We start from the raw sequence: 27,483 nt of genomic DNA on the forward strand, positions 1-27,483 counted from the left end.
CAGTAATCTCCATTCTTTAGACATAGCCCTGTTGATTATCAGCCCCAGTTGCAGGTCACAACTTGAATGCAGTTAACTGAACCTCACAGATAAACAAACATAGGACCTCACACACACACACACACACACACACACACACACACACACACACACACACACACACACACACACACACACACACACACACACACACACACACCCACACACACACACACACACACACACCCACACACACACACACACACTTTGCTTGCTCTTTAAACAGACAGACGAGCGGACATATTAGACCTATGTAAACAACAGGAGTATGGAGAAAGAATGTTAGATTGGATGGAAGCAGGTATGCGCTCATGTGTGCTTTGAAGGCTCTTATCAGTGTGAAACAGCTCTGAGTCATGCAGCGCTTGTTGATCTTAACAGGTCATTGCCCAGCTACTGCATATGCACACCACTCAGCTTACACCAGTTAACAATTATTAGGAACCAGACAAAGACACAGCCATTGTAGAAAAAAATCAATATTTACATGCCGCTGTTCATCTGAAGCATCTGGGCTATTCTGCAGTTTAAGAGGACTAAAGAAGGGATTTTGCTAGTTTCGTTATGAGGCAGGAAGAATATACCACTTTACTACTGAATATGTGGCTTGCATTTTTCAGATTTTTTATTGTACTGTATAGTTTTTGTACCTTCAAGGAAGGTCGGTTACTTAATTAGCCTGCCCACATTGGCACCCCTAATACAACAGAGCGACCGACTACCATGCGGCGAGTTTCTCTGGCCCATCATACATCCAGGACATGGTCAAGCCATACTCCTCAGACGTCCACACTGCCAATTGACATTTGACTCCCTCGCTATGACTTGGCGTTCAGCTACTGTCAGATAAAAAGTCAGCAGTTCACCAAATTAGTAGGATTCATCCATGAATGTGTGTAGAAAATGTCATGCCATCCACTCCAATAACTGTTGCGATATTACATTCAGGACAAAGTTGTGATGTGAACCAACGTTGTAACCTCTAGAGCCATTCTGCTTGCATTGTTAAAAATGTGCACACTTTATATTCATTGTGATTGATTGCACAACTCAAACCAGTTCCGAGAAATTGCAAATTGATTTCTATACTTTATGGATGTAAATAAATGCCAGCAGCGGACTTAAAAGAAGAGTACATTAAATTTGACTGCACGCATGCAATGATATATGCTCATGAAGTTATGGAGCTAAAACTTTGCAAAACAAACTGGTATAGCTTTGGTGTTCATTGGCTACTGTTTAAGTCTGGGTCCTAACTGTGACTGTGTCTAAGGCGCTGTTGCTTTGAGCGTCTATAATCTATGTGTGAAATTGTCTGTCTGGTTGGCTTGCTGCCTTTCTTTAGTGTGTGTACGACTGCCGGTCTGTGTGTGTGTGTGTGTGTGTGTGTGCGTGTGTGTCACTGTTGTCGTCAATGTCTTTCAGTGTGTGTGAATGTGCTGGTGTGAGTCTCGGTGCGTGCTGTGCCCATATACTGTGTGTTTGTGTCCTTGTGTAAATCAGCAGGATGAAAGGCTTGGCTCAATGGTCCTTAAAACCTGACGACTTGCTAACCTTTTGGATTGAGATACTTGGACAGAGAGACTTACACACAGAGAAAAAGAAAGTATGGTAGAGAATGGTGAGACGCGTTGGAGATTGAAAAGTGTCTTTGTGAGATAAAGAAAGTGTAGGTGCGAAAGTGAAAATCACATGTAAGCACAATAAATATGATTGTGCTAGAAAGTCCAAATACATGGACCTGTTACCATGGAAACACACTGATGATGCAGTAGGACATATACTATGAAGAGTTTTCATCTAGCCCTGCTATATATTTTATAATTGATTCATTTTTAAAACATATTTTATGCTTGAGTGAGTGGTCATTGCTTTGGTCTTTTTGCATGGTATTTCCCAGGGAACTGTCATCTGTCAGTAAAACAGTGCACATAATACTGTGACATTCGGTCACACTGTTATTTTGTTCGTAGGTGTTTCTTTGTCTGTTTATCCACTGTGGCCATCACTGCTCAACAGCCCAGTTCTTCTTTTCATTCCAATCAACTCACATGAACTAAACTTCTTGTGATGTATAATGGGGAAGGTCACCTGAACACATCATTACTTGGTCCAAGCTATGCCGGCTGTGTGATCTACCCCCGCATTTCTCCATTAAAGGCCAGTGTATGCTGCTGCTGGATGAAACCCTGTCTTTTTCTGTGAATGCTACAGTATGACCGTGAAACAATTTTAAATTAAAACATTTCCTTCCAGCATCGCTGAAAAAGTTAAGCCATCTTTGCCAATGAATTACTGTATCATATGTTAAATGACATTTTTTAACATATCAGTGATTCTTGAGAACCGGGACAAAAGGCTGGGACAAAATGTAACTGCTGTTATCTTTAAAAATAAAAATATTTAAAATTATAGATGTTATTAGGGATTAAGGATAGAATGTCTGGAGCACAATTATCCCCTTAAATTAAATTGTATTATTATTATGTCAAATTTATGACACTTGTTATCTTCTCATCAAAACCTTCTCTGTGTGTCCACAGAGAAGGTTTCAATCTTTCATATGCAATAAAACCTATTAAAATGTACTTTAATGATTAAAAAGAGCTTTTTTCATCAAAGTCAACACTAAATAATCTCTCATATCAATAATTTTTTTTTCTACAACACATTCATGTTTTATAAGGTTTCTAAGTGGGGGGACACTTTTTGTCACCACCATCAGACATTTCATTAAAATGTAATAAAATCAGGCAATATGAGGGGCAGCTGTCTCCGTGAAGGACCTATTGTCACAAGCTATCTGTGCAGAGTACATTAGAGTCAGACAGGCTCTGATAAGTGTTGTAGTTTTAGAATATTTTACATTCCAAATCTTGAAAGTCATGCGTCACAACCATGATATGTCAACACTGACTTACATAGTTTTATATTCCTGAAGAAGTTCATTCATCAACAGAAAAAACAAATGGCTACTAGATTAATTCCATTTGTTTTGTTTAAGAAACGTTAAATATGTCAACACCGTCAGATGTCAACTCCGTCAGATTTCCTGTCTGACGGTGTTGACAGGCTAATGACGGAGTTGACATTCAATGCGAAGGCATTGTATTTGGGTGGTTTTCAAGTTATTATAATTATATTAAATACAGAAATAGGTTTTAGTTTTTCTAATACTGTGTTTATGGAAACTCTCACAATCTTCTTTTGTCATGGATGATTCTTAAAAAAGTACAGGATGATGTGCAAAATGAGGCGATTTGGTCCGAGTCTTTTAGAGCTAGTCTGATTTAAACACTGTAATGTGAATCTTGAATTAATGCTCAACCAATAATATGCTGTTATAAAATCACTGTTATTGATTATTCTACGTATTTGATGGTTATCTAGTTTTTGTCACCACCGTCCGATATGTCAAATTCATAAGATATACTTGTCAACTCCGTCAGATATACTTGTCAACTCTGTCAGATATGTGTCAACTCCGTCAGATTTATATTATTATGATAACAATACATAATGATATTTCATAGTTGTTGAGGAATGGTTGGTCATATGTGAAAATCTATAGTGGAAAATTGATATAAAATATCTATAGTTATATACATTTTGAAAATATTTTTTGTGGCCTCTGTCAGTCTTGGTGAATACTTGTGATCACAATTCTTCTCATGGGTCTAGCATAAATTGAGGGAAAATGAATATGTGTATTGCACTCTGTTTTGTCCCACTTCTCAAGAATCACTGATATCTTTTTCCGTCAGAAAAATAAAATTTTCCCTCTGATAATCACATTTTCAAACATCCCCAGAGATCTACAGTACATGTACATGTTTGTAGTGAATTGCACATGGTAGAATTAACCATGGCATATTTGTGGTCTACTTTCTATATGATGTCTTCTGAAGATTTTCTGTTCTAATTCTTAAACATATAAAACATTCTCATACATATTTTGCTGTTGAATCTCAAGTCTCAGCAACAGAAAAAAATCTATTTATCTTTGCTTTCATTAGTTACTGATGAGGTCTGGGATTCAGTATTACTGTTTTCTAAAGACGACTGGCTAAATTCAATGTCATTGGAGCTTTTGCATCTTTCCAGTCAGCATGTCCCCCAGAGATGCAAAATAAATCTCAGATTGTAGGGAACATTTATTGAAACAATGCTTAAATTGTATGTTAAAATGGAGTCAATGAATCAATTAGTAATGAAACTGAGTTTTGTTTGGCAGAGCTCGGTGTGAGTGTGTCATTTTACATAAAACTAGGCTAATGCAGAACATTTCTGACATGAGGCGACCTTATCTTTACGTTTTTCAGCAGGAGTCACGAGGTTGTGGATGTGATCAAAGTCAAGTAACTTTTTTGCTTGCTTTGAAAAAAAAAATTAAACCAGTTGCTATGCCAACTGGAGTGGTATCAAGGGAAAAGCTTGGCTTTATTGTCGTGGCATACACCTGTTTGTCTCATTGCATTTCGTTTAACCACATGCACATGTTTCGGCCCACAGTTCATTTTATTCTTAAAGTTTTGGTCAACTTGGATGAATAACACGTTTCTTCTTTTCTCTCCTTCCTTTCTACAGGAAACAGTAGAATATGCCTTCCTGATCATCTTCACTATAGAGACATTTCTGAAGATTATTGCCTACGGCCTAGTCATGCACCAAAACTCCTACGTCAGAAACGGCTGGAACATGCTGGACTTTGTTATCGTCATAGTGGGGTGAGTTCATAGGCAGCACATCATATGTATGTTTAAATACACACAGTCACACAGTTAGGCTACACTGTAGCTTATACAGTATAAGTGTACACCATGCATATTATTGCTCATGCAGCCCCTCATGTACTTGACATGGTGACACACACACAAACACACACACACACACACACACACACACACACACACACACACACACACACACACACACACACACACACACACGCGCGCGCACACACACACAAAACTCAAGTGGAAATCATGCAGACGAGTAGCCTATAGGTAAAAACACTTGCTTTCACACACAAGTGCACATACACAGAGACAAATAAAGATGAACCATGGCTTTATTATTCGCTATCTGTCTTCTGTCTCAACCTTTACTGCTCCTCTTGCCCCTTTGCTCTTCAGGTTGTTCAGTGTGGTTCTGGAGATGATAACCAAAGACGCAGACTCTAATGGCCAGTCTGGAGGCAAACCTGGGGGGTTTGACGTCAAGGCCCTCCGAGCCTTCCGCGTGCTACGACCCCTTCGCCTTGTTTCTGGAGTTCCCAGTGAGTTAACTGTTAAATAGTCCGCCAAGTTGGGAGAATATGTGAGGTTGGTGCTAAAGGGTATAAGGCTTGTCAGGGGTATCACGACTCAAGTTGACTGCCTGAGCTAGCTCGCAGGCGTTGCTATATTTAGCACTCTTAACATTAGCCAGAGGTTTCTGTAGCCCATGCAGACATAAAGCTAGTGCAGGTGTGTTTGTGAGAATAGAGGCCTAGCTCAATGTTCTTCAAACGGTCTTCAACTACAGTGGGATGAAGAAAAAATGGAACATATAACTCTTTTTGCACACAAATGCTATCTTTTCAACATTAAGTAAATGTTACGCGGTTAAGGTGTTCACTTTGTTCTTTTCTGTGGCTCATCTAGCTGTTTACTAGTAAGCTGAAATAAAGAATAAAGTAATGTTACTTGTTACAATGTTACATTCACGTCTGCAGTGCTTAGCAACCAACTGGCAAAGTGGCTACTAAGTACTGGCCTGGTTTTAGCCTATCATAAAAGAAGCTTATGCACTCAAAAGACAAACATGGCTGTTATCTCAAGAAAACATGCGACTGAAAACAGCCAGCACTCACGTTAGCTAGTGTTAACGTAACGCTAGTCTGTAAGACAAACAGTGGCTACAATGCAATGCAGTAGCTGTTTGTCAAGGTGCTTTGAGGAAGGTAATTCGCAGTGAACACTGGCTGAATGGATAATCTCAACACATAAACTCTTCTTGACTGTAAATGCCTGTTTATTAGCTAAAAGGCCATTTCACGTTTCACATTTTAACGTGTAATAACGGGAAAATCAACGGTGAATTAAAGGATTATTTATATAAAAAATCATTAAAGCGATAAATTTTAGGCAATCTGACTCTTCTTCTGCCTTTCCAAATGAAAATGCTGCAGGTTTGTATTTGAGTTTTAATTGCCTCACGTATAACACTGAACATCTGTTAACACCCACAGTAAAATTACAAAAGTAGAAATAATAAGCAGTGACCGACTCCAATTCTAAATATCAATCTTCACACCTTTTACCACTTTTATAAACCTATTATTAAACATTCCGTAATATATTTGAAAAAAAGGAAATGCTGCTTTGTTGACTGTTTCTCTTGTCAGCGTTTGATCTTAACTGAACTTACCCTAATGTGTTCTTTGAGTTGTCATAGCAACGCATGGTTACGTATCCATCGAACTGAACTGAAATACCATTTTCTGCCCTACTGTAGTTTCACATTAGTCTTTGCTGGATGGTACAAACTGTAAGCACACAGTTTATGTAATTGGGCTGTGATATTCCAGCATTTACAAAAAAGAAATTAAAAAAGAGAATCTATTTTGATAATGATTTTATAATATTTTTCAAGCACAAAAAACAGTAGCCTACATAATCAACACTGCATAGGCCTAGTTCCTGCTTCTCAATTTTGAACATTTTCTGATTTGCTGGATGTTTTTACATATTTTTGGTTTCGTATTGTTGGTGAAACTTGATGAACATTGTTTTATTATTTAAATTAAAAAAAACTATCACAGGATAAAATGGGTATAGAATTTTTTTTTTTTTTTAATTTCTAAATGCCTTTACATTTCTGGAGTTAAAGGAGAGAAATTATTACAATCTACAATCTACAGTCTATTTATTGAATAACCAAAACCCACCCAATGTTATTTGAGTAACCCATTCTGGTCTCTTAGCTTGAGATGCTGTCATTTTCTTGCTCTTGTGTACACAAGTTTTGGGTAAGACAACTTTTCATGTTTGAAATAGCATTGGCATAAATGACACAAACTGTTTACATACATAAAAACTTTAGTTTACAGTATATGTATACTGTACATATCTCTGTATGTTACTGTGGGTTACCTTCTGACCGTGGCTTCTGTGTGTGTTTGCAGGTTTACAGGTGGTTTTAAACTCCATTATTAAAGCCATGGTTCCCCTGCTTCACATCGCGCTGCTGGTCCTCTTCGTCATTATCATTTACGCCATCATCGGCTTGGAGCTCTTCATTGGCAAAATGCACGCCACATGCTACGTGATAAAAACAGGTAGAGTGTGATAGGGCTGAGTCTTAGTGTTATTATGTCCAGTCAGATTACTCCCCCTCCCCCTCCCTCCTCCCCCCCATGTATTCTTAGAGGGATTTAAAGGGTAGAAATCCCCCTGAGAATAAATTGCATCCACTTCAGTGATAACAGGCATACACATCATCATAGGATATATTTATATGTACAGGATTTAATCCCTGAGAATGAATGGACACATGTACCTTGTATGTGAATGAATGCTGGCAAGCAACTGAAAACAGGCCGCAACAACAGATGGTGGATTAAATCCAGTGATTAAATGACTAATATCTGGCTATTATGTAAATAGGCTTGACGTTTACTCTTGCATTGCTACCAACGTGGCAGAATTATTCAAGAAGTAAAGGAAAAATTGGTTTTGATCTGTTTGCCTGTGGACGTCAGGAGAGACATTGTAGACTTAAGTCGAGAGGTCCTGACAGAGCAAGATGGAAGCACACTTTAATGTGTGCGTATGCATTGTGGATTATTTTTTTAAAAGCTGGAAAGTTCAACATGTTGTAGGCTCATCTACTATGCATTTGTGTGTGTGTGTGTGTGTGTGTGTGTGTGTGTGTGTGTGTGTGTGTGTGTGTGTGTGTGTGAATTCAATCTGTGTATACTCATCATTTTTTCCAATGGTTATGTAATGATTGCATGATTACAGAATATCTACACATTAAGTGTAACCCAGAGGGCTGTATGAAGGCATGTATGGACGTATAATAATTATAATAATGGCCATCAATTTAGGAACACTGTCCAGAGGAATCAATGGAGAATGCAGTTACATAACATAGTATATAAGGACTAAGATTTATTTATAAAGCACATTTCATATATTAGGCAACACAATGTGCTTTCCAAAAAGTTACAATATTTTCCCAATTCAAGCACGCAATTGCAGAATACAAATTACCAAATAAGCAGCAGTTACTGCAATGGGAGGCAAAAGGCTGTTACAAGAAACAGAAGTTGTTTTATGAAAGGCTGTTTCAAAGCAGAGCCATCAATGCAACAGAAGCACACTTTGCCGAAAACATACATTGAGGCAGAAAACATACCTCAACTGGAAGCCCTGTGGACTCTCTGAAGAAAGGGGGTCAGATGTTCACTAATAGTTATGCCACGTATTTCCTCTATGCAGTGGAGGTAAGGTTCTTCAACAAATAGAAATTCATTGCTAAGACATTAGGAAATTTGGAAAGTGTTTATTTTTTAAATATATTTGAAAAAGGTGTAGTGTGTTTTAACTTTGACTTCACTCATCTCCGCAAGACAATCAAGTAATCTTACATTGAATCTGATGATAGAATGATTCATACTAAGATGTAAATGTAACTGCATGCTCTGCAAATGTAAACAATTCCAACACATTTGAAACTGCATAGTTTTTACTAGATTAGTAAATTCATCACTGCCTCACTCTGTACCCCCAGGTGCCATCGTAGAAGAAGAGTCCACGCCGTGTGCGATATCAGGGCATGGCCGTCATTGCTTCAATGGTACAGTCTGCAGAGAGGGCTGGCAAGGCCCCAACAACGGCATCACCAACTTCGACAACTTTTTGTTTGCCATGCTCACTGTGTTCCAGTGCATCACCATGGAGGGCTGGACCGACGTCCTCTACTGGGTAATCTACCGCACTGCATCACAATAACAAAGATGGAGCCCAAATGGGGCACTGTATTAATCTGTCTCACTTTGGAGAGTTTTGACAGAACATTCTTTGTTTTTGTCATTGTCACTTTGGGCATTGTTAAGGTTTTCAAAAAAGCAAGGTGACATGTTAGTCATGATAGGGCTTTTAAACGTTTCCCTATTTTAGTTTGACATTTATTGAGGTAACATCAATTTAACACAAAGTAATGTGCATATAATTAACATTGTATTATTATATTAACCTAGAATATGTCTGTAATTTGAAAAAAAATCAAATAAGATGACACACAAAAGTCTTAAATAACCAAATAACAAAAAAATCATGGTCCATTCATTTTAAAAAATAAAAAAAAATCATATACACATCCTCATTGAGAGCTGTAGCCTGAGCCTAAACCATCACTCTTCTTCAGAACAAGCCAGGCTCACTTCAAAACTCTCAATATCTCATTAGCAAAACTCACCGACGGCTTTTAATGAGCCAAAACACTCAGCACTGAAGCTCAACTGACAGTTCAGTTTTAATCACATTCCGCCCACGTCATTTTATTAACGAAGACCCTCATGTACGAAATAATGAAGCTGCCCTCTGTCTTTCTCTGTCCTCCTCTGTGCTTTTTTCTCCCTCACACTCATAATTTCTCTTATGCATATATGTGTTACCATGGTGATCCCATGCTAATACTGCTGGTAAAAATGGGAAGAAACGAGGCTCGGAAAACTTTTCGACAGAAACAAATGAAGTATCGCCGCACTCTATGATAATTAGAGTCGTTACTTTGTGTGGTCTCCGCGTGCAAGCTGAAAGATGACAGAGGGCGAAGAAAAGTAAAGTGATAGATTAGAGATTATTTGGTCTTTGTAAAAACCAAGCCGTTTGGTCATAAATGGAAAACACTATTAACTATTACTGTCTCTTAAGCCTGATTAAAATCGCTCTGTACTATAGAGCTATAGTGTAATGTGACAAATGGCCACACTATAAAGTCTATAGTGTGGCCATTTGTCACATTACTAATTGACATCTCATCCTCTAATACCCCCTCCAGTCATTACAAACCCAAGTTGTCTGTCACCTGCTGCCCTCTTGTGGTCATAGTTCTTGCTCCAGCTTTTAAGTTATTGTAGCTCAAAGTTCAGAATCTCTTGTTTCCCTCTGTTTAAAGAGCAGTACCCGAGTAGTGACACTCTTAGTGACAGTAGCCGGGCACGATTAGCTTGTTACCCCAAAATATACCTCAAGACCTACGCTATTACACTAATGGCACAAAAAGATAAGTGCGGATTATGTGTATAAATGTGGGTAGTGTGGTTTTTACTGGCAGAAGTGAGCAGATTTGGCAAACAAACAGCATCATCCCAGCAAACACATTAGCCAGTCATCAATAGTTGAACAGATGCAACACGTAGCCAGCTGTTAAACCAAGGATGTGTAGAAATTGTGTATTACATAGCCTACATATTATTTTAATATGTTCTTCTTTTCCTCTCCATTTCCTGTCCTGTAATTTGACGGGTATCTTTATGAGCTTTGTGTGGGCTTGCCGGAGTAAAACAGTGCAATTCACTATAATAAGCTTTAGCATTAAATATGAATGAACCAGGTCTAATTTGTCGTATCCTCTTTTCTCCTCCTTGGCCTGTGTTTCCATACAGATGAATGATGCAATGGGCTTTGAGCTGCCGTGGGTCTACTTTGTCAGTCTGGTCATCTTTGGATCCTTCTTTGTTCTCAACTTGGTTCTTGGTGTGTTGAGCGGGTAGGTTTTGAATGTACCTGTGTTCGTTTTGTGCTGTTTTTGCCAATATGTTATCCTTTTTCACTTCACTGTAACTGATGACTTTTTCGGACACTGTTGGAAATGGATCAATACACATTTTCATTTTTCTAATATAATAAACCATAGGATTGCCACTTGTTCTGTGACCCCTGGACAGGATAAAAAATGGATAGATATGAATTGTATCTGCTTTTCATGCACAAAAGCATAGTTTTTTATCCTGTATAGTATTATCAGACAATGTTTTTTTTACTGTCATCTTGCAGAGAGTTTTCTAAAGAGCGAGAGAAGGCTAAGGCTCGGGGAGATTTCCAGAAGCTACGTGAGAAGCAGCAGTTAGAGGAGGATCTGAAGGGTTACCTGGACTGGATCACCCAGGCAGAGGACATCGACCCCGAAAACGAGGAGGAGGGAGACGAGGAGGGCAAGCGCAACCGTGAGTTAACTGGATTTAATCAACTTTGACCCTCTATCCTTGAACCCAAAAGCAAGGGAATGAAGAATGCAAACAGGACTGCGAGTTACTAACCCTTACGTTCTTCTGCCTTTAAAGTTATATTGCACATCTCTTTGACCCAGGAAGGCAGTTGAAGAGGGCAAGCCATTACTCATGTTTGTCCACTCTAGACAGACTAACTAATGCTTTACCTTTAATGTATCCTTAAGGAAAGGTTTCATGTACCTGCGACAGATTGCCCTGCTGCAGCTGTGTGATGTTGATACATAATAATAAATGTCACCAAAGATACATTTACCATTTAGTAAAATATATCTTTCTCCAGGCATCATTTCATAATTTGGTACAACAGACAGGAGTGAATCATTCCTGGAAACAGTTCCGTAATGTTCCACAATAAGACATTAATCATATGCAATTGAGCACTACGCAAATTCTAACTCGCAAAGTGATTGTTATCGAGTGAAGCAGGTGATGTGTTAGTACACGGCAGTCCTCTTGAAAAACATTCTCACTTTCAAATATTTTTTGTTTGTCAATACTGTAATTAAATAGGTCTTAAATACTGCCCTTTCAGTATAGTATTTCTCTGGATTAGTGCTTCAGGATTTCCTAGAGATTAAAGTAAACAATTGAAAACTGTGAGTTCAGCCAAGGTAGTGAAATCAGAAGCATGAAAAAAGTGGGTGACAGCAGTGCATGGTGGTCTTTTCTATAACGTGGCCTTCTCTGTGGGCAAATGTGGGTTTTTGATTGTGTGTATGAAAGAGAAGCATTTTTATTCAGATCTGGAGGACACTTTTGTCAAACAGGATTTGTCAAGCCTGTGTGGTTTTCTGGTGTTACAGTCAGTCAATAAGTACATCATTCAAATATAACTAGATAACTTCATAACTCATTCACTTCTCTAACAGTCTGGTCAATCAGACACGCAGTTCCTGTCTTTGTTTTTCATCTGCCCATCACGGTGGATTTACCAAGGTTCAAAACTGACCTTGTGTACATTTTGATTGATTTGTCCAAAGCTGTATATATATTCTAATTGCAAGTAAATAACAATAAATACAAACATAACACAATGATTAAAGAATAATTTAATAACCTAATAAAACATGTATAAAATAGTTTCCTGATTCCTGATTTGTTATGAGCCTCAGTTATTGAGAATAGTGTGAAGAAGTCTCCTGTTCTGGCCTGCGGTGCTGTTGCTTGCTGCTTCGTCTGTCTTAATAGTGCTACAGTGCCTTAAAGCCATTCACAGTGTGGGCCGTGTATATTCCATTTTGTAGATGCCCTGCTTTTTTACCTCTGCTGCTGTTGTTTTGTTTGAAGATTAGACACACTAACTTTCTCCCCTTGATTCCTGCAGTATCTCTGTAGATTGTTGTTAACATTAGTTCTTTCCCTACTGTCTCCTTCTTCTTCCCTCGTCACCAACGAATGTTCCTCTTCTCTGCCTTCACTCTTCTGTTTTCTTCCTGAAGTCTTGTTTATTGCCAATGCTACCCAGTATAATTTTGTTTTAGAAGCTGCTCTGTCCAGAAATAGACCCATACAATTAAAGTGCCACTGAAACTGGATGTATCTTTGAGAATTGAATGTGGTTACTTTTTTCAAGGAATTATCTTTTTTTTGCAGGCAACTTTACACTCACTTTTCTCTGGTGGACAATGTTATGTAATGACACTGTTTGAAATCTACCTCAAATATAACAATTTCTTGTTATCCATCAGCTGACATACTCGTACACAAGACATAACCATATTTCTCTAGGTAAAATAAACATATGTTATCCATTTCTATTGTCTGTTAATACTATCATAAACTAAATATCTTTATCAGTAAATATCTTTATCTATTTCAAAATGTCGATAAACTGTAAGCGGGAGTTTATATCCTCATGCCAGAATTTGGGAATTGTGAATACATACACTTGTTACTTTTCGTATTGTCTCAACTTCTCAAGGCATCTTTAACAGTTTTCTTCCCTGTTATGTGCCAGCCCCCTACTGCTACAAGTGAATATAACAGATTAATTATGTAGGACCAAAACATAATCCATGCTCAGAATCTGCAGGAGGACATTACTGTTTGTCCTGATCACTTGTTTTGTAGCTTTTCTGGACATTGTAGCTGTGTCTGTACTGTAGTTTGTACAGTTGTCTCTTGTCTGTACACTCCCCCTCTCTCTCTATTTCTCTCTCTGTCTCTCTCTGTCTCTCTCTCTCTCTCTTGTTCTGCTGTGTACTGACTCACTGCTTCCTCTGCTGTCTGGCTGTGTGAACTGCATGTTGGTAACAACCAAGGGGTCACGCTGGCTGATCTCACTCAGAAGAAGAAAGGAAAGTTTGGCTGGTTCACTCAGTCTGCTGAGACACAGGGTAAATGTGTGTGTGCGCGAGTTGCATATGTTCATCAAAACCGTTCATCTTTTTCCCCCAGAGGTTGCCTCTGCCTGCAAGTGCTTCCTGCTTGTGCTTTGCTTTTGATTTGCTTTTGTGTTTGCATCCCCTTCATTCCATTAATCAATGTCTTATTCTCATGAAATTGCACATATACCTGATCACCCATTATCTCTGAACTCCTGTACATCACAAGGTTCCCTGCCAGCTAATAAAGCTAAAATTGCTACAGTAATCAATCAACAATTTTTCCTGTTGAAAAGATGAAAGGTTGAAAGGCATCTAACTTTAATGGATTGTGGCTTTCAATTTAAGAAATACTAATGGTAAAAAAAACATTCACATAACAGTGTATTTACTCTCTAATGGGTCGGTGTATTGTCAAAGTATTGGTGTTCAGATCCGTCATTCAATCTTCATCATCATTCACTCCTAAAGATGACATGTTATGCATCTACAGTATATATGATTTTCAATATACTGTATGTTGTAACCGTGTGACTATGTAACAAATACTTGATGCAGCATACAGACCTGGACCAAATGCTTTGTCAAAATTTCAAAATAAAATCAAAATAATCAAATATTTTAACGAACCAATGCAGTACTGAAAATATTCCAGGTTAATCTGAGAACCAATATTTGTATTGATAGTTTTTCCAATTGAGTAATGGCTTTGAATATCCCGGACGAGCCCCCAATTGTGTTACATCCCCTTTGGTGATACCAGAGGTTTTAAATGACAAGAATTATTCACAAGGTCCAGTTTGACTCAGGTCTGGCAGTATGAGCTCACCGTGACTTCATCAATGCAGAAACCTCCAAATTCATCATTTGAAGTGGACAGTCTTCATTTTTGAAAACAAAATTATTCTGTAAATAAGAAAAAAAAACTGGCAGAATTTAATTTATATTTATGTCTTAAGGCCTTTGCACACCGGGCGCCACGCGAATAAACGGCACGTAAAAGCGAATGTTTTGAAATATGAATTTTGTCGCGTCTCACTTTAAAGGCCAGGACACACCGGTCCGACTACCGACCGTCGCCTGAAAATGGAGTCTGCCGATTCAGGCAGCTCCAGTCTGCCCGTCGCGGCCATAAAAGTGCCAAGAACACACCAAGCCGACTACTGACTTTCCGTACGCTCTGCGCTTGCGCGGGACGTAATGTCTCCATAACAGCAGGCGGCGCTAATCTGTATTGTGGCCCAAAAAATATGGAAGCCGGAAATGATGGGACAGCCGGTTGGAGTAATTTTTGTCAGCAACCGCAAACAGCGACGGTCTATCCTCTACCATGCTGATAAATTGTTCCTCGATTTCTTCTTCCTCATGATCCCAAGTATTAAATATTAAGCCAACAAAATGATGCCAAACAATGTGTTGAGAGTGTTACGACATTGCCTGCGCGTCACTGCTGTTTGTGCTACCCGCCTCACTTCCGGGCTTCACTGATTCGCTTGCCCTCCACCAATCAAATTGCTCCGACTGAAAGACTGCCCGACGCCGATTGAACATGTTGAATCGGCTGAAAAGAAGCCCGACGACATCAACGACGGCCGACGTCACCAAACACACCAAACAGATTCATGTCCCCGCCCCTCCAGACTCTCTGACCATGTCCGATGGCCGATTATCGGGCCGGTGTGTCCTGGCCTTAAGAAGCGACGTCCCAGAAAAATCGAACTCAGTTCGAAATTTGCGAATTTGTGTTCAGTAATTAACAAATTAATCGCACGAATAAAACGCGCCCGGTGTGCAAGGGCCTTTACTATGATAACACATCATCCCAGTGTTTTCGATTAACACCTGCATTCTTTGTTTGGCCTGACTTAAAATATATGTGACACATGCAAGAAATCAAATAATTTCAGCTGACACATCTATAAGTAGAAATGTCAAATTACAGACCAGTGTTACAATCAACAGCTTACATCTACACTTCTGGGTTTATTCTATAGTAATAGATTCAGTCTAATGTGTGATTCTCTACACATCGGGTAAGTACTAGCAAAACACATAACACAAGGAATAACTCAGAACAACCATGGGGGGCGCCCTTAGCTCAGTAGGTAGGGCGTCCCCCCCCCGGGCCGGGCCCAGCAGCAGACCCGGGTTCGATTCCCGCCTGCGGTCGTTCTCTGCATGTCACTCCCCTCTCTGCCCCATTTCACCTCTGTCTCTTCAAAAACTGTCAATAAAAAGCATGAAAAATGCAACAAAAATATATATAAAAAAAGAACAACCATTCAAAGAAGCAGAGAATAACTAAAGACCACTGTGGTGGGAACAATGATCCGGGTATGAGTGGGTGCAGAACCATAGTGAACTGTTGGGTTGATGAGTAGACGACGCATGGAAAAATGGAAACACAAGATACACAACTAGAAGCACGGCTAGGGACGTTTAATTTACTTAAAATAGCATTAAAATGCCAAGCCAGACCAAAAGTGCATGGATGTCAATAGGAAAATCTATGCTAATGTAACATTTTGTAATAAAACCTATTTCCACAAGGACACTTTTAAAAATCACAAATCATAAAACTGTCCACTTGGCACCTTTATCTTCTTACATTTCTATGTGTGTGTGTGTGTTTGTGTGTGTTTATGTGTGTGATACCACAGCAAGCATGCCTAGTGAGACAGAGTCGGTGAACACAGAGAATCAGACCGGAGTGGAGGACAAATCCCCCTGCTGTGGCCCGCTCTGGTGAGTGTGACATATTACAATTGTCCTATTATTGACAAGTCAAAAGACAGTTGGTCGACACAATGGCTGTTAATATTTTATACACATTAAAAATGTGACCCAGACATGAATACTTAAAGTTGCCTCATCTTTTAATCTCCCCAGTCAAAAAATTACAAAGTCAAAGTTCAGGTTAGTACCATGGTACTGTATGACACTCCATGGTGGATAACTTCTTCATTCAGTCATTTTATTCCACTCCTCCTGCATGGTGAATCCTTACCTCATGTCTGAATTGTTCAGTTCTGCAATATTGTCATCTAATCATGTCTCCCGTGACATTTTGATCCTGACAAACCACTCTTTACCCTGATCCCACTACAGTTACATCTTTGTGTTGTTTTCCTGTTTAATCACCTAAACGTCTGATGGGTTTATGTCCAGTTTTATTAAGCAACAACAGAGTTAGGCTGTACTTTAATTTTAATTTCATCGCATGTACAACTGCATATGTGAGAATCAAAACTTTAATCTATAATAATCAAATCAATTTACCAGAAGTCTAAAGCCAGAAGAGGTAATTTGCAAATGTGTACATTTAATTGAAAAATGTTTGCTTTTACTATGGCTTTTAAAATCTTACCGTGGGACAAAACCCTTCTGTAAATGGCCTTCGTACCCTGACCAGTGATACTAAATTTTAACTATTTGTCAGTCGTCAGTGGCGACGCTGGAACCGTTTCTGTCGCAGGAAGTGTCGCGTAGCCGTGAAATCTGTGACATTTTATTGGCTGGTCATCATCTTGGTGTTCCTCAACACTCTCACCATCGCCTCAGAGCACTACAACCAGCCGGACTGGTTGACTCTAGTACAGGGTATCTATTTTGCTCTATTCTGTTCTATTTGGTTGTAAAACATGTATTCATGTAATTTGTCCTGACTTCAACTATGAGATGTTCAATATATTGCTCCTAAAGTCATCTCCTCTTGTCTCCTCTCCTATAAAGACGTGGCCAACAAAGTTCTCCTGGCAATGTTCACCCTGGAGATGCTGGTGAAGATGTACAGTTTGGGGCTGCAGGCCTACTTTGTGTCTCTGTTCAACCGCTTTGACTGTTTTGTGGTGTGTGGAGGCATCGTAGAGACCATCCTGGTGGAGCTAGCCATCATGTCACCGCTGGGCATCTCTGTGTTTCGCTGTGTACGACTCCTGAGGATCTTCAAGGTTACACGGTGAGAAACAGGAAGTCAGCAGTGTCCTGGATGTGATGGAGATGACTTTAAAAGGCTGCATGCAGCATGCCATATTCACAGTTCATTATTTTGAATGATATAGACAAGAAATGCTATCAAAAGGGATAGTCCGAAAAGAAGATTAAACATACTGTATAGAAGTGTATTGATAAGATGGGTTTGCACTTTGCAGCCAAACTGTGCTGTAGTTTTGAGGAGACAGGATCCAGTTCTTACAATAAAGCTTTCATTGTAAGAACTGGATAAGCCGTTCAGTCCCTGCTTCAAGTCCTGCTGGGAACATTTGTTGCATCTCACCACATTATCATCCCAGTACTGTCGCTACTGTATCTATTGAAGACAATGTCCCTAAAAAACTAACAAACACTAAAAAAAACTGGTTATCGAATACAGCACATGTAATATGTGTAAATTATATTACAAGACATAATGCCTGAGGCCGGATATAGTTTGTATGTTAGTGCTGATTGAGGTCTCCATTTCTTGTCTAACTCATTATCATTTCCATTTTTGCTCTTCATTACCTTCACAGGTGCGTGGGTGTGTGTGTGTGTTTGTCTTTATGTACTTGTGTGGACCAACCCCCACGATGTGAGGACATTTATTTGTGTGAGGACACTTTGGCTGGTCCTCACAAATAAAATGCAGGAATGATGCATGAAGGGAAAAACAGGACAGTGTGTGTCCTTTGTATATGTCCCCCTGCTACAGTCACTTATATAGTCAATTAAAATAAACTTTTTTCCCCTCTCCAGTCACTGGGCGTCTCTTAGTAACCTGGTGGCCTCGCTGCTCAACTCCATGAAGTCCATCGCCTCCCTGTTGCTGCTGCTCTTCCTCTTCATCATTATTTTCTCCCTGCTTGGCATGCAGCTTTTCGGGGGCAAGTTTAACTTTGACGAGACGGTGACCAAAAGGAGCACGTTTGATAACTTCCCCCAGGCCCTGCTCACTGTGTTCCAGGTAAGGGTAGTTTGGGGCTTTATTCATTTAATTTGGATACATTTTGCTGGAATTGTAAAATGCAATTACAGTAACTGTAATAACAGATGGATGTCTGGATGGTGCAGAGTAGCACCAAGTGAAGTATATGTGCTGTTAAATTTATTAAAAAACACATTACTGGTAAAGTATATCCTATGATTGTATCATTCGGACGCCTTTACATTCCTAATTTGACAATTTCTTCAAATAAGTCACAGAATAAATAACTGGAATGGTTCCCGCTTTATCTTGTGTATGCCAGATCTTGACAGGAGAGGACTGGAACACAGTGATGTACGATGGAATCATGGCGTATGGCGGTCCGGCCTCTTCTGGAATGGTGGTCTGCATTTACTTCATCATTCTCTTCATCTGTGGAAACTGTATCCTAATGGCCACACTCACTAACGCTCAAACACCTACACATATCCACACACACACCCACACACACCCCCCCCCCCCCCACACACACACACACACACACACACACACACACACAAAATAAGCATTTTCCCTCCTGTCTGTGCGAAACAGTTCTGTGTTAGTATTTTACCAGTTGATGTTGTTCCATATTCTTAAAACCAATTTAATGGAGTTAGTTTTTCACGTCGATCAGTGTTTTCTCCCTGAGTCATGTGACCAGACATCCTGCTAAACGTCTTCTTGGCCATCGCCGTTGACAACCTGGCGGACGCAGAGAGCCTCAACACAGCCCAGAAGGAGGAAGAAGAGGCCAAGAAAAGGAAGAATAGTGCCAAGTACAGTACTCAATACATCACATTTTCATTTCTGTTCAAATTGTCGGTTTACTTTGTCACAAGTACATTCTGTTACTTCTTCCTGGTAAGTAACTTATTTTTTTGTCTACACCAAAGCAGGGATAGAGGCACAAACAAGAAGAGAGTTGGAACAATGGAAGGCAGTGATGGAGAGACCAAGGTAAAATAATCATGTAAATTGTATTATTAAAAGATTGTAAAAAAATTGCCTCCACCATGTCTGAAAGTGCATATATAGTTTTCAACATGTGGTGATGCTGAACCTGCTCACTGTGTGTAGGTGCCAGGAGAGGTCCTGCTGGAGGATGGCAAAGATTTGCATCCTGCCATTGACTCTCAAGGTAAGAGGTTGGTAGGACTCAATCTGGGTCCACAAATGATCCATCAATTCATCCTTTTTTTTGTGACTGGAAGTTTGCACAATGAGCTAAATCTAAGATAGAGTTCTCCAGTGTTAGAGTATAGTTGAGTTAGGAGGGTTTGAAAAATTCCAGCTTCTCCTTCTGGCAAGATGCATTCTAAATAGATTGACAGCCATCGATGGAAAGGTATCAAGGAACATGTTGATATTTGAAACAGCAGTCAGCGCTTTGGTGATAGTTGATCTAGATCTGATGGCATAACACATTGATTTTTTTCTGTCCACTCATTATTCCTGCATTGAATATCAGATTTGGATTATAATGCATATTACAATTATGTTGACATTTCAATACGACCATTCATTACTTCGATACTTTTGTTGTTTAGGTGTTCTCTCATTAGAAATGATTTTACACAATTCAGTAAGGTATTACAAGCACTTAATTCTAAAATAAATAAAAACAGTACGCCGTGGACAGAATGTTACCTTAGTGAAAATGTTGCAACATTAACGCTGAACATGTATTAAAAGCGTTTAAACAAGATAAAAGAGTCTAAAGCAGTGAATGTATAAATGAGAAACACTGAAATTTCTTTTACATTTTTCACTTGCCCTAAACATCAATATTGAAACTACGAATCCAACTGAAGGGAGAAAGCATGTTTTTATTTTAAATATCATTTGAATAACTCCAGTTTTGTTTCCTAGGGTGTGATGTTGAAAAAGATAATGACGACCTCCCTGAAGTCCCACCAGGGCCCCGCCCCCGGAGGCTGTCTGAATTCACCGTCAAAGAAAAGACGCCTCCCATCCCGACAGGCAGCGCCTTCTTCATCTTCAGCAGCACTAACCCGTGAGTCTCCGACATGCTCCTGTGATGTCTCTGCTGAGCCACAGGTCATGCCTGTTTATTGTAACAGAAATCACAAAATAAACTGTAAACTCAGTAAAAGCAAATGAGTGGCAAAAAGCTCAAATTACAGATGTGTCAGTAAAACAGACCACCATTTCTCCTTTGCCTCTCTCATTTCTGTAGGTTTCGAGTATTCTGCCATAAGTTGATCAACCATCAGATCTTTACCAACCTCATCCTGGTCTTCATCATGCTCAGCTCTGTCTCTCTGGCTGCTGAGGACCCCATACGCAACTTCTCCGCTCGCAATATCGTACGTAAACAACCACTGCGACTGTAGTCTACAACTGTCATAAAGGGCTGAAAAATAGACAACTGATTTCCATTTGTTTCATATTGGGCAAGCTGTCACACTATCATGGCTTGAATAATGTTATTAGTAACACATGCGCCTTGATAAGCTGAACTCTGCAATTTGAACATTTTAGCAGCATAAATATTCATTTACTTGAAATTCGCTGCATATTGTATAACTTTGACGAAACACACAATTGTGACATAACTTGAGGCAAAATAATCAAAATGTAACTCGTTGACGTAAAAGAAATGTAGCACTATTTTGTTTCACTTTCACATTTCGATTATTTACAGTCTTTGTGCAGTGTATTCAATTCAAAGCTTGCAGCCTCAATACACTAGTAGTTTTTTTCATTTGTGTTTGATTGTGTGCTGTATCTTCATACTGTATCTTACTGTGCTGTTAATCCTGGAATGACTTGATGACTTGAACCTGTGCATTGCCTCTTGCAGATACTTGGTTATTTTGACTATGCTTTCACGGCAATCTTTACTGTTGAGATCCTGTTTAAGGTAAATGAGCTTTGATGCTGTGTTGTGCTGTGCAGGGTAGAGCTTCAGTAACCCCCACGTGCTTGTGTCACTCTGATTGCCTCCTCAGATCCTAGGCTATGCAGACTATGTCTTCACTAGTATGTTTACATTTGAGATCCTTATTAAGGTAAACAATAAAACCTGTTGCGATACCTCCAAGCTCGCCGCACACGTCCTCCCCTCATCTTTTGTCTCTCTCAATTTTGGTCAAATTAGCCGCCTGCTTGCTTTGTTGTCATGGCGCCAATCTGTCAACGTGGAGATCATGCATCTTCGTCAGATCTTTTTTTCTTTTTGTCTGTCTGTCATTTTGCCAATCACAGCCTACTTCCCCTCTTCATCAATAACCAGTTTACGGACCAGTGGCTCTCCAGAGTACAACTAAATTGTGGGATGTTCCCAAATATTACAGTTTACACTGTATATTATATGTGTATTTTTTAATCTGGCGGTATTTTGAAACCTTGTATTAACCATCTTTAAAAAAAAATTGCAACAGATTTAAAACATTTTGCATTTTGTTGAATTTAAATCAAATTTAAGTATGAGCTATTCCATGGAACTCTGTGGACTGTGGAGAGATTAACTCGAACTTGAACTAACATCAAGCCTTTGTCCCGCTTCCTGATTGCTAAATGTACACACACAGATGTGCCCCCTTCCTTAATCTTTTCATCTCTGTTTTGATAATGCACATCCAAATATTGTGCTAGAAGAAATCCACAACAATCAGGAACAGTTACTATTTACTAAATATTTTAATGTTAAAATGAAATCCTCAACCTCGACCCTTTGCTCGCTGCATGCCCACATCAGGTAAATGTCATGTATTTGGGTTTAAACCTAAAATTTGATCAGGAAAAGAATAAAGGCCCTGTTTCATGACTAGCGCATTAAGTGCATCGCCCTGGCTTAATCTGCACGCCAAGAGTCTTTTTAATAATCTTCCCTATGTCCTATTTGAACATTTTGCAAATATTTGTGTGTGTATGTGACTGTGTTTGCAGTACGGCATATGAATGCGTGTCTGGCCGGAATACTTTTAAAGAGCTTTTAAAGAAGCTTTTGTGACTGTGAATCTGAGCTTACCTTGTCAGTTAAAATGCTGCTTTTACATGTTTAAATATCAAACCAAACATATTAGAAATATAGCTTTAAAACTAAGTGATACAGTCCAATAACGTTGTGCATTGTTGTCATGAACACATATGTTTGAAATGCAAAACCAGTGTGAATGTAAGTGGATATACAAAAAGATAATATAAAATTCAACCAAACTTTTTTGGTCCAAAATGTTCTTCAGAAAATGTATACTTTAAATAGCTTAGTAACAGATTATTAAAATAGTTATAACAGTAATTTAAATCCCATTTCAGTCTGACTTTAAGATGTCCCGCTGTGTATGTGTTTGTTTGATGGCAAATCTGTCCTTTTGAGTCCTGACTGTTGTCTGTCCTCTGTGCAGATGACAGCATTCGGAGCGTTCCTTCATAAAGGGGCATTCTGTAGAAACTACTTCAACCTTTTAGACCTGCTAGTCGTTGGTGTGTCTCTGGTTTCCTTTGGCATTCAGTAAGTATCCTTTATCCATTTTTGTAATTTCTTAGTTCAAATGTTTCATTGAGAAACCATGTTGTATTAGTGCCACTACTCCATAAACACTGCTCTTTGCTCTTTTAATGGCAAGGTTCCAAGGAATGCCTTTTGTTACATACGTAACCTTGAAAACGGTTGTATTTTTCTGTCTCACATAGGTCCTCTGCTATCTCCGTGGTGAAGATTCTCCGGGTTTTGAGAGTCCTTCGTCCACTCAGGGCTATCAACAGAGCCAAGGGACTCAAGGTCAGGATAGCAATAACACTACATGGTGCAGTGTGTATCTGAATACGAAGGCCTATATGTCTGCAGTTTATTTTATGAAAACCCATTTGTTCTTATACAGTACTGTTTATTTGTGCTAACAGTGTGTAACTGTTTGTCCTTCCTGTAGCATGTGGTCCAGTGTGTGTTCGTGGCCATCAGGACAATCGGCAACATCATGATCGTCACAACACTGCTGCAGTTCATGTTCGCTTGTATCGGAGTGCAGATTTTCAAGGTACGGTGAAGAAATGGAAAAAGGGAAAGAGGGGGTAGAGCTTGATAGGGTCAAGACAGGACAGTTAAGAGAACAGCAAAGAGTTGAACAGAAGTAAAATGTTTTAAACTAAGAGTGTGTGTAACTCTGTGTGTTGTTTTTCCTTTTTTTCACAAAGGGGAAATTCTATCGGTGCACAGACGATGCAAAGTCCAGCCCAGAGACGTGCAAGTGAGCTGTTTTGACTCTTTATGATTTCGATGACAGTGAAATGAATGAATGCCTCTTCATATGTACTTTTGCATATACAGTATGGTATCAACATATAGTATCATATATCTTTCATTTCCAGAGGCACTTATATTCTCTACAACAATGGGGACGCAGCGTTGCCCATGGTGAGGGAGAGGATCTGGTACAACAGTGACTTCAACTTTGACAACGTCCTCATGGCCATGATGGCTCTTTTTACCGTATCCACCTTTGAGGGATGGCCCACGTGAGTACTGCTTTCCAATTCAGATTTGGCCATTATATACTGAACTGTATATCATCAAGGATAAGAACGGCAAGGTGTTTGATAGCAATTAACCTTTATCTCTGTCTGAATGAAAATGCATACAAATGATTTTAGGTGTATATTTGACTATTTTCTATATACAGTTTATCAATGTGTGCTTGAGCATGCATTCGTATGTGTTGGTCCTAAAGCATTCTATGTAGTATCTCTAAACATACTTGCAGAGTTAGAATTGGTGTAACTCATTTTTCTCTATGTTTGTTTGTGTGTCCCTGGCTGCAGTCTACTGTACAAGGCCATCGACTCTAACAGAGAGAACTTGGGTCCCATCTACAACTACCGCATCGAGATCTCCATCTTCTTCATAATCTACATCATCATCATCGCCTTCTTCATGATGAACATCTTTGTGGGTTTCGTCATCGTCACCTTCCAGGAGCAAGGGGAAAAGGAGTACAAGAACTGTGAGCTGGACAAAAACCAGGTAGGAAGGGCCTTTTACATTTGTGTGTAGGTGAACAATTTGTCAATTCAAAACAAATACTGTATATATGGCTAAACAATAATGCATCTTTTTCATAATTTGAAATTATTCTGCTTTTTGATTCTTCTACCCTCTCCACCACTGCAGCGTCAGTGTGTGGAATACGCTCTTAAAGCTCGTCCTCTACGGCGCTACATCCCTAAAAACCCTTACCAGTACAAGTTCTGGTATGTGGTCAACTCCACTGGCTTTGAGTACATCATGTTTGTCCTAATCATCCTCAACACCCTGTGTCTGGCCATTCAGGTAAGTGCCCTCCATCCAGTCCTTTGGGTAACATTGCCATAAACTAGCTGGTGAATCTACCATCATCACATTGACAGTGATTGAATTCATACTTATGGGAAAACATTGTTTTGTTTGCATTTCCTCAATACTGTACACAGATAAAGTTATAGAACCGTTGTGCCTTATAATCTGAGGGGAATTTTCTCTAATGTTTTCCTCAACAACTTTCAAGATATAACCACTCATAGTTAGTTTTTTCACTTTAAACGTACCATGTTGTTTTACAATTTATTGCAGCCTAAAGAGCTGACTTGGTTCAAACCGATTCTCCCTTCTCCTACAGAATACAGATAGACCTAAAATGCAGTAGATGTATTATAGATACATGTTTGTTTGATATATTTCTGATCAGTCAGTCTGCATGTCTCCCTCCAGCACCACGGCCAGTCCCAGCTGTTTAACTATGCCATGGACATCCTCAACATGGTGTTCACTGGGGTTTTCACTGTGGAGATGATCCTCAAGCTCGTCGCCTTCAAACCCAGAGTAAGTCTCCTCTCCTCGTATGTTCATAAGTATTTTTTTTAAATCTGAAAGTGCTCCCCATTTCCCTTTGAACCCAGCACTCATATACAGTAAACTACTCCTATCCCTGTTACATCCCCTATTTAGCTCTTTGTCCCACCAACAGTGACTCCCCCTTTTATATGTATTCTTTATCATCACCATCCATTTAGGGCTGCACAATTAATTTGCGCTGTTGATTCATACTGTATATCCATGCGATCTCATTCCTAAATGAGGAAGATTCACTGGCTCATATTCCAATATGCATTTACGTTCTGCATGCGGAGTAAGTCGGTCTATTCTTTTTACAATGTTTTATTGTAAGAACGAACACTGTAATATGATTTATTTATTTTTCATTTTGTATTATTAAATCTAAAGCTGTCATTTTACAATCTATTTAGTTTTTTAAATATTCCATGCTTTTAGTGTTGCCTTTAATTATTTTTTCTAACTTAGAAGAGACTCCTAAGCACTCAAATATTATGTGTGTCTAAGAGTGCAATACATGTTTTGTTGAAAAAAACTAAAACAAGAATCACATTGAGAATAGCTATCTCAATTCTGAGGGAGAAAAATCTTGATTCACATTTTAGCAAGAATCGCGCAGCCCTTCCTTCACTACTCCTCACCGTAACCTAACCCTTTACCTCTTCTACCTTCCCGCGTCCCCTCCCCTCCTCTCCTGCCTTCCCCCTGTCCTCCTGCTGGCTGCGCATGCTGCCACATTCAGGGCTATGTCGGGGATGCCTGGAACATTTTCGATGCTCTGGTGGTGATTGGCAGTGTAGTCGACATCATACTCAGCCAGGTAGAAAGACGCCAGTGTGTGCAGCGCACGTCGTTCCCTCCTCCTGATCTCCCACTGCAGCTGCCCTCTCCTCTCCTTTTCTTTTCTTTTCTTTTCTTTCCTTTCCTCTTTCCTTCCTTCCCTTCCTTACGTTTTGTCTTAAGGTTTGCTAGAGCCCATTTCTGCTTGTGAAGCAAGTCTATTGAATCGGTTGTGGATTTAATGGGCTGGAAAAATCTCCCATCAGCCTCTTGCATATACAACTAAGCAGTGTTAAATGCCACAATACACATTTACCAATACCAATCAGATGAGTGATATTTTTGAAATATGTTTAAGGTTTATGGTGCCCAGTTCTTTCAGCCTGCCACTGCATCAGTTAGAGTAAAAGATGCCTTTCGCACTGAAAGATTAATGACATATTTCTTCATTTGTAATATAGAATGGATTCAATTAAAGTTATAGTGCGTAACTTATTCATATGAATGAATGTCTTTCACATTCAAGCCATCGCCAAACGAGTTGACACAAAGTTGATTAAGCCTCTCAGCTCCACAAAACTCTCTCTGTATTTCTCAGAAGTTACACGCTATAGCTTTAAACAAAATGAAAAAGTAAGTAAAGCTCACAGACTCATTGGCTGGAAGAATTTGACTTTCAACCTTACTCTTTTATATCAAGTCATGTCTTTTTGATGTTCATCTCTTTCTATCTTTCATGATTCCCTTCTCTTTTTACCTCTTCTTCCTTTTCTTTCTTGCTCGGTTCTCTCTCTCTTTCTTCTTTTCTGTGTGTCTTTTGTCGCTTGTGCTTGCAGAACTATTTTGCTGATGCATGGAACACGTTTGATGCCTTAATTGTTGTGGGTAGCGTGGTTGACATTGCCATCACTGAGATCAATGTAAGTATTCATTTATCACATACACACGCCTGTCTTATTGTGTTGCTCCCAATAAAAGGGCCCATCTCTAGCCTCACCCTTGCATTCAAGAATGTTTTTCTTTCATGCATTAATGAATAAATGTTCCTCAAAACCCCAGAAACTGACAAAAACTATTTTTTTATTATACAGTAAGATTGTAATATCGTTTGACCTTTAAATGAAGGTTTGAGTTTACAACAGGTTGTGAAGGTACAGGAGATTTACAGTATTTTAATATTGATCCATTGACATAACATGTAACAAAACATGTCAACATTAGGGCTGTAACGATATGTGTATCGAACCGAGAATCGCGACACACAGAGCCACGATCGCGC

At 39.3% G+C, this 27,483-nt stretch overlaps 1 protein-coding gene across 1 annotated transcript in view; it reads left to right on the plus strand.

Moving 5' to 3' along the window:
• The window catches only part of cacna1db (calcium channel, voltage-dependent, L type, alpha 1D subunit, b), a gene marked incomplete at both ends in the record, with an annotated part of 72,573 nt that overhangs the window by 28,874 nt on the left and 16,216 nt on the right, over nt 1–27,483 (plus strand). The window contains 26 exons of the mRNA XM_080031226.1: nt 4,627–4,766; nt 5,175–5,317; nt 7,208–7,360; nt 8,818–9,011; nt 10,697–10,800; nt 11,088–11,257; nt 13,585–13,659; nt 16,308–16,392; nt 16,537–16,563; nt 17,087–17,247; nt 17,380–17,605; nt 18,382–18,589; nt 18,873–18,993; nt 19,254–19,373; nt 20,462–20,606; nt 20,790–20,919; nt 21,417–21,476; nt 22,963–23,069; nt 23,252–23,339; nt 23,488–23,595; nt 23,753–23,805; nt 23,927–24,073; nt 24,377–24,578; nt 24,726–24,884; nt 25,302–25,412; nt 27,041–27,124. Of these exons, the coding sequence (XP_079887352.1) occupies nt 4,627–4,766; nt 5,175–5,317; nt 7,208–7,360; nt 8,818–9,011; nt 10,697–10,800; nt 11,088–11,257; nt 13,585–13,659; nt 16,308–16,392; nt 16,537–16,563; nt 17,087–17,247; nt 17,380–17,605; nt 18,382–18,589; nt 18,873–18,993; nt 19,254–19,373; nt 20,462–20,606; nt 20,790–20,919; nt 21,417–21,476; nt 22,963–23,069; nt 23,252–23,339; nt 23,488–23,595; nt 23,753–23,805; nt 23,927–24,073; nt 24,377–24,578; nt 24,726–24,884; nt 25,302–25,412; nt 27,041–27,124 (3,321 nt within the window). The remainder of the gene's footprint in view (nt 1–4,626; nt 4,767–5,174; nt 5,318–7,207; nt 7,361–8,817; nt 9,012–10,696; nt 10,801–11,087; nt 11,258–13,584; nt 13,660–16,307; nt 16,393–16,536; nt 16,564–17,086; nt 17,248–17,379; nt 17,606–18,381; nt 18,590–18,872; nt 18,994–19,253; nt 19,374–20,461; nt 20,607–20,789; nt 20,920–21,416; nt 21,477–22,962; nt 23,070–23,251; nt 23,340–23,487; nt 23,596–23,752; nt 23,806–23,926; nt 24,074–24,376; nt 24,579–24,725; nt 24,885–25,301; nt 25,413–27,040; nt 27,125–27,483) is intronic.

Source organism: Ammodytes marinus (assembly GCF_949987685.1).
Source record: "Ammodytes marinus genome assembly, chromosome: 7".
Classification (NCBI taxonomy): Eukaryota; Metazoa; Chordata; class Actinopteri; order Uranoscopiformes; family Ammodytidae; genus Ammodytes; species Ammodytes marinus.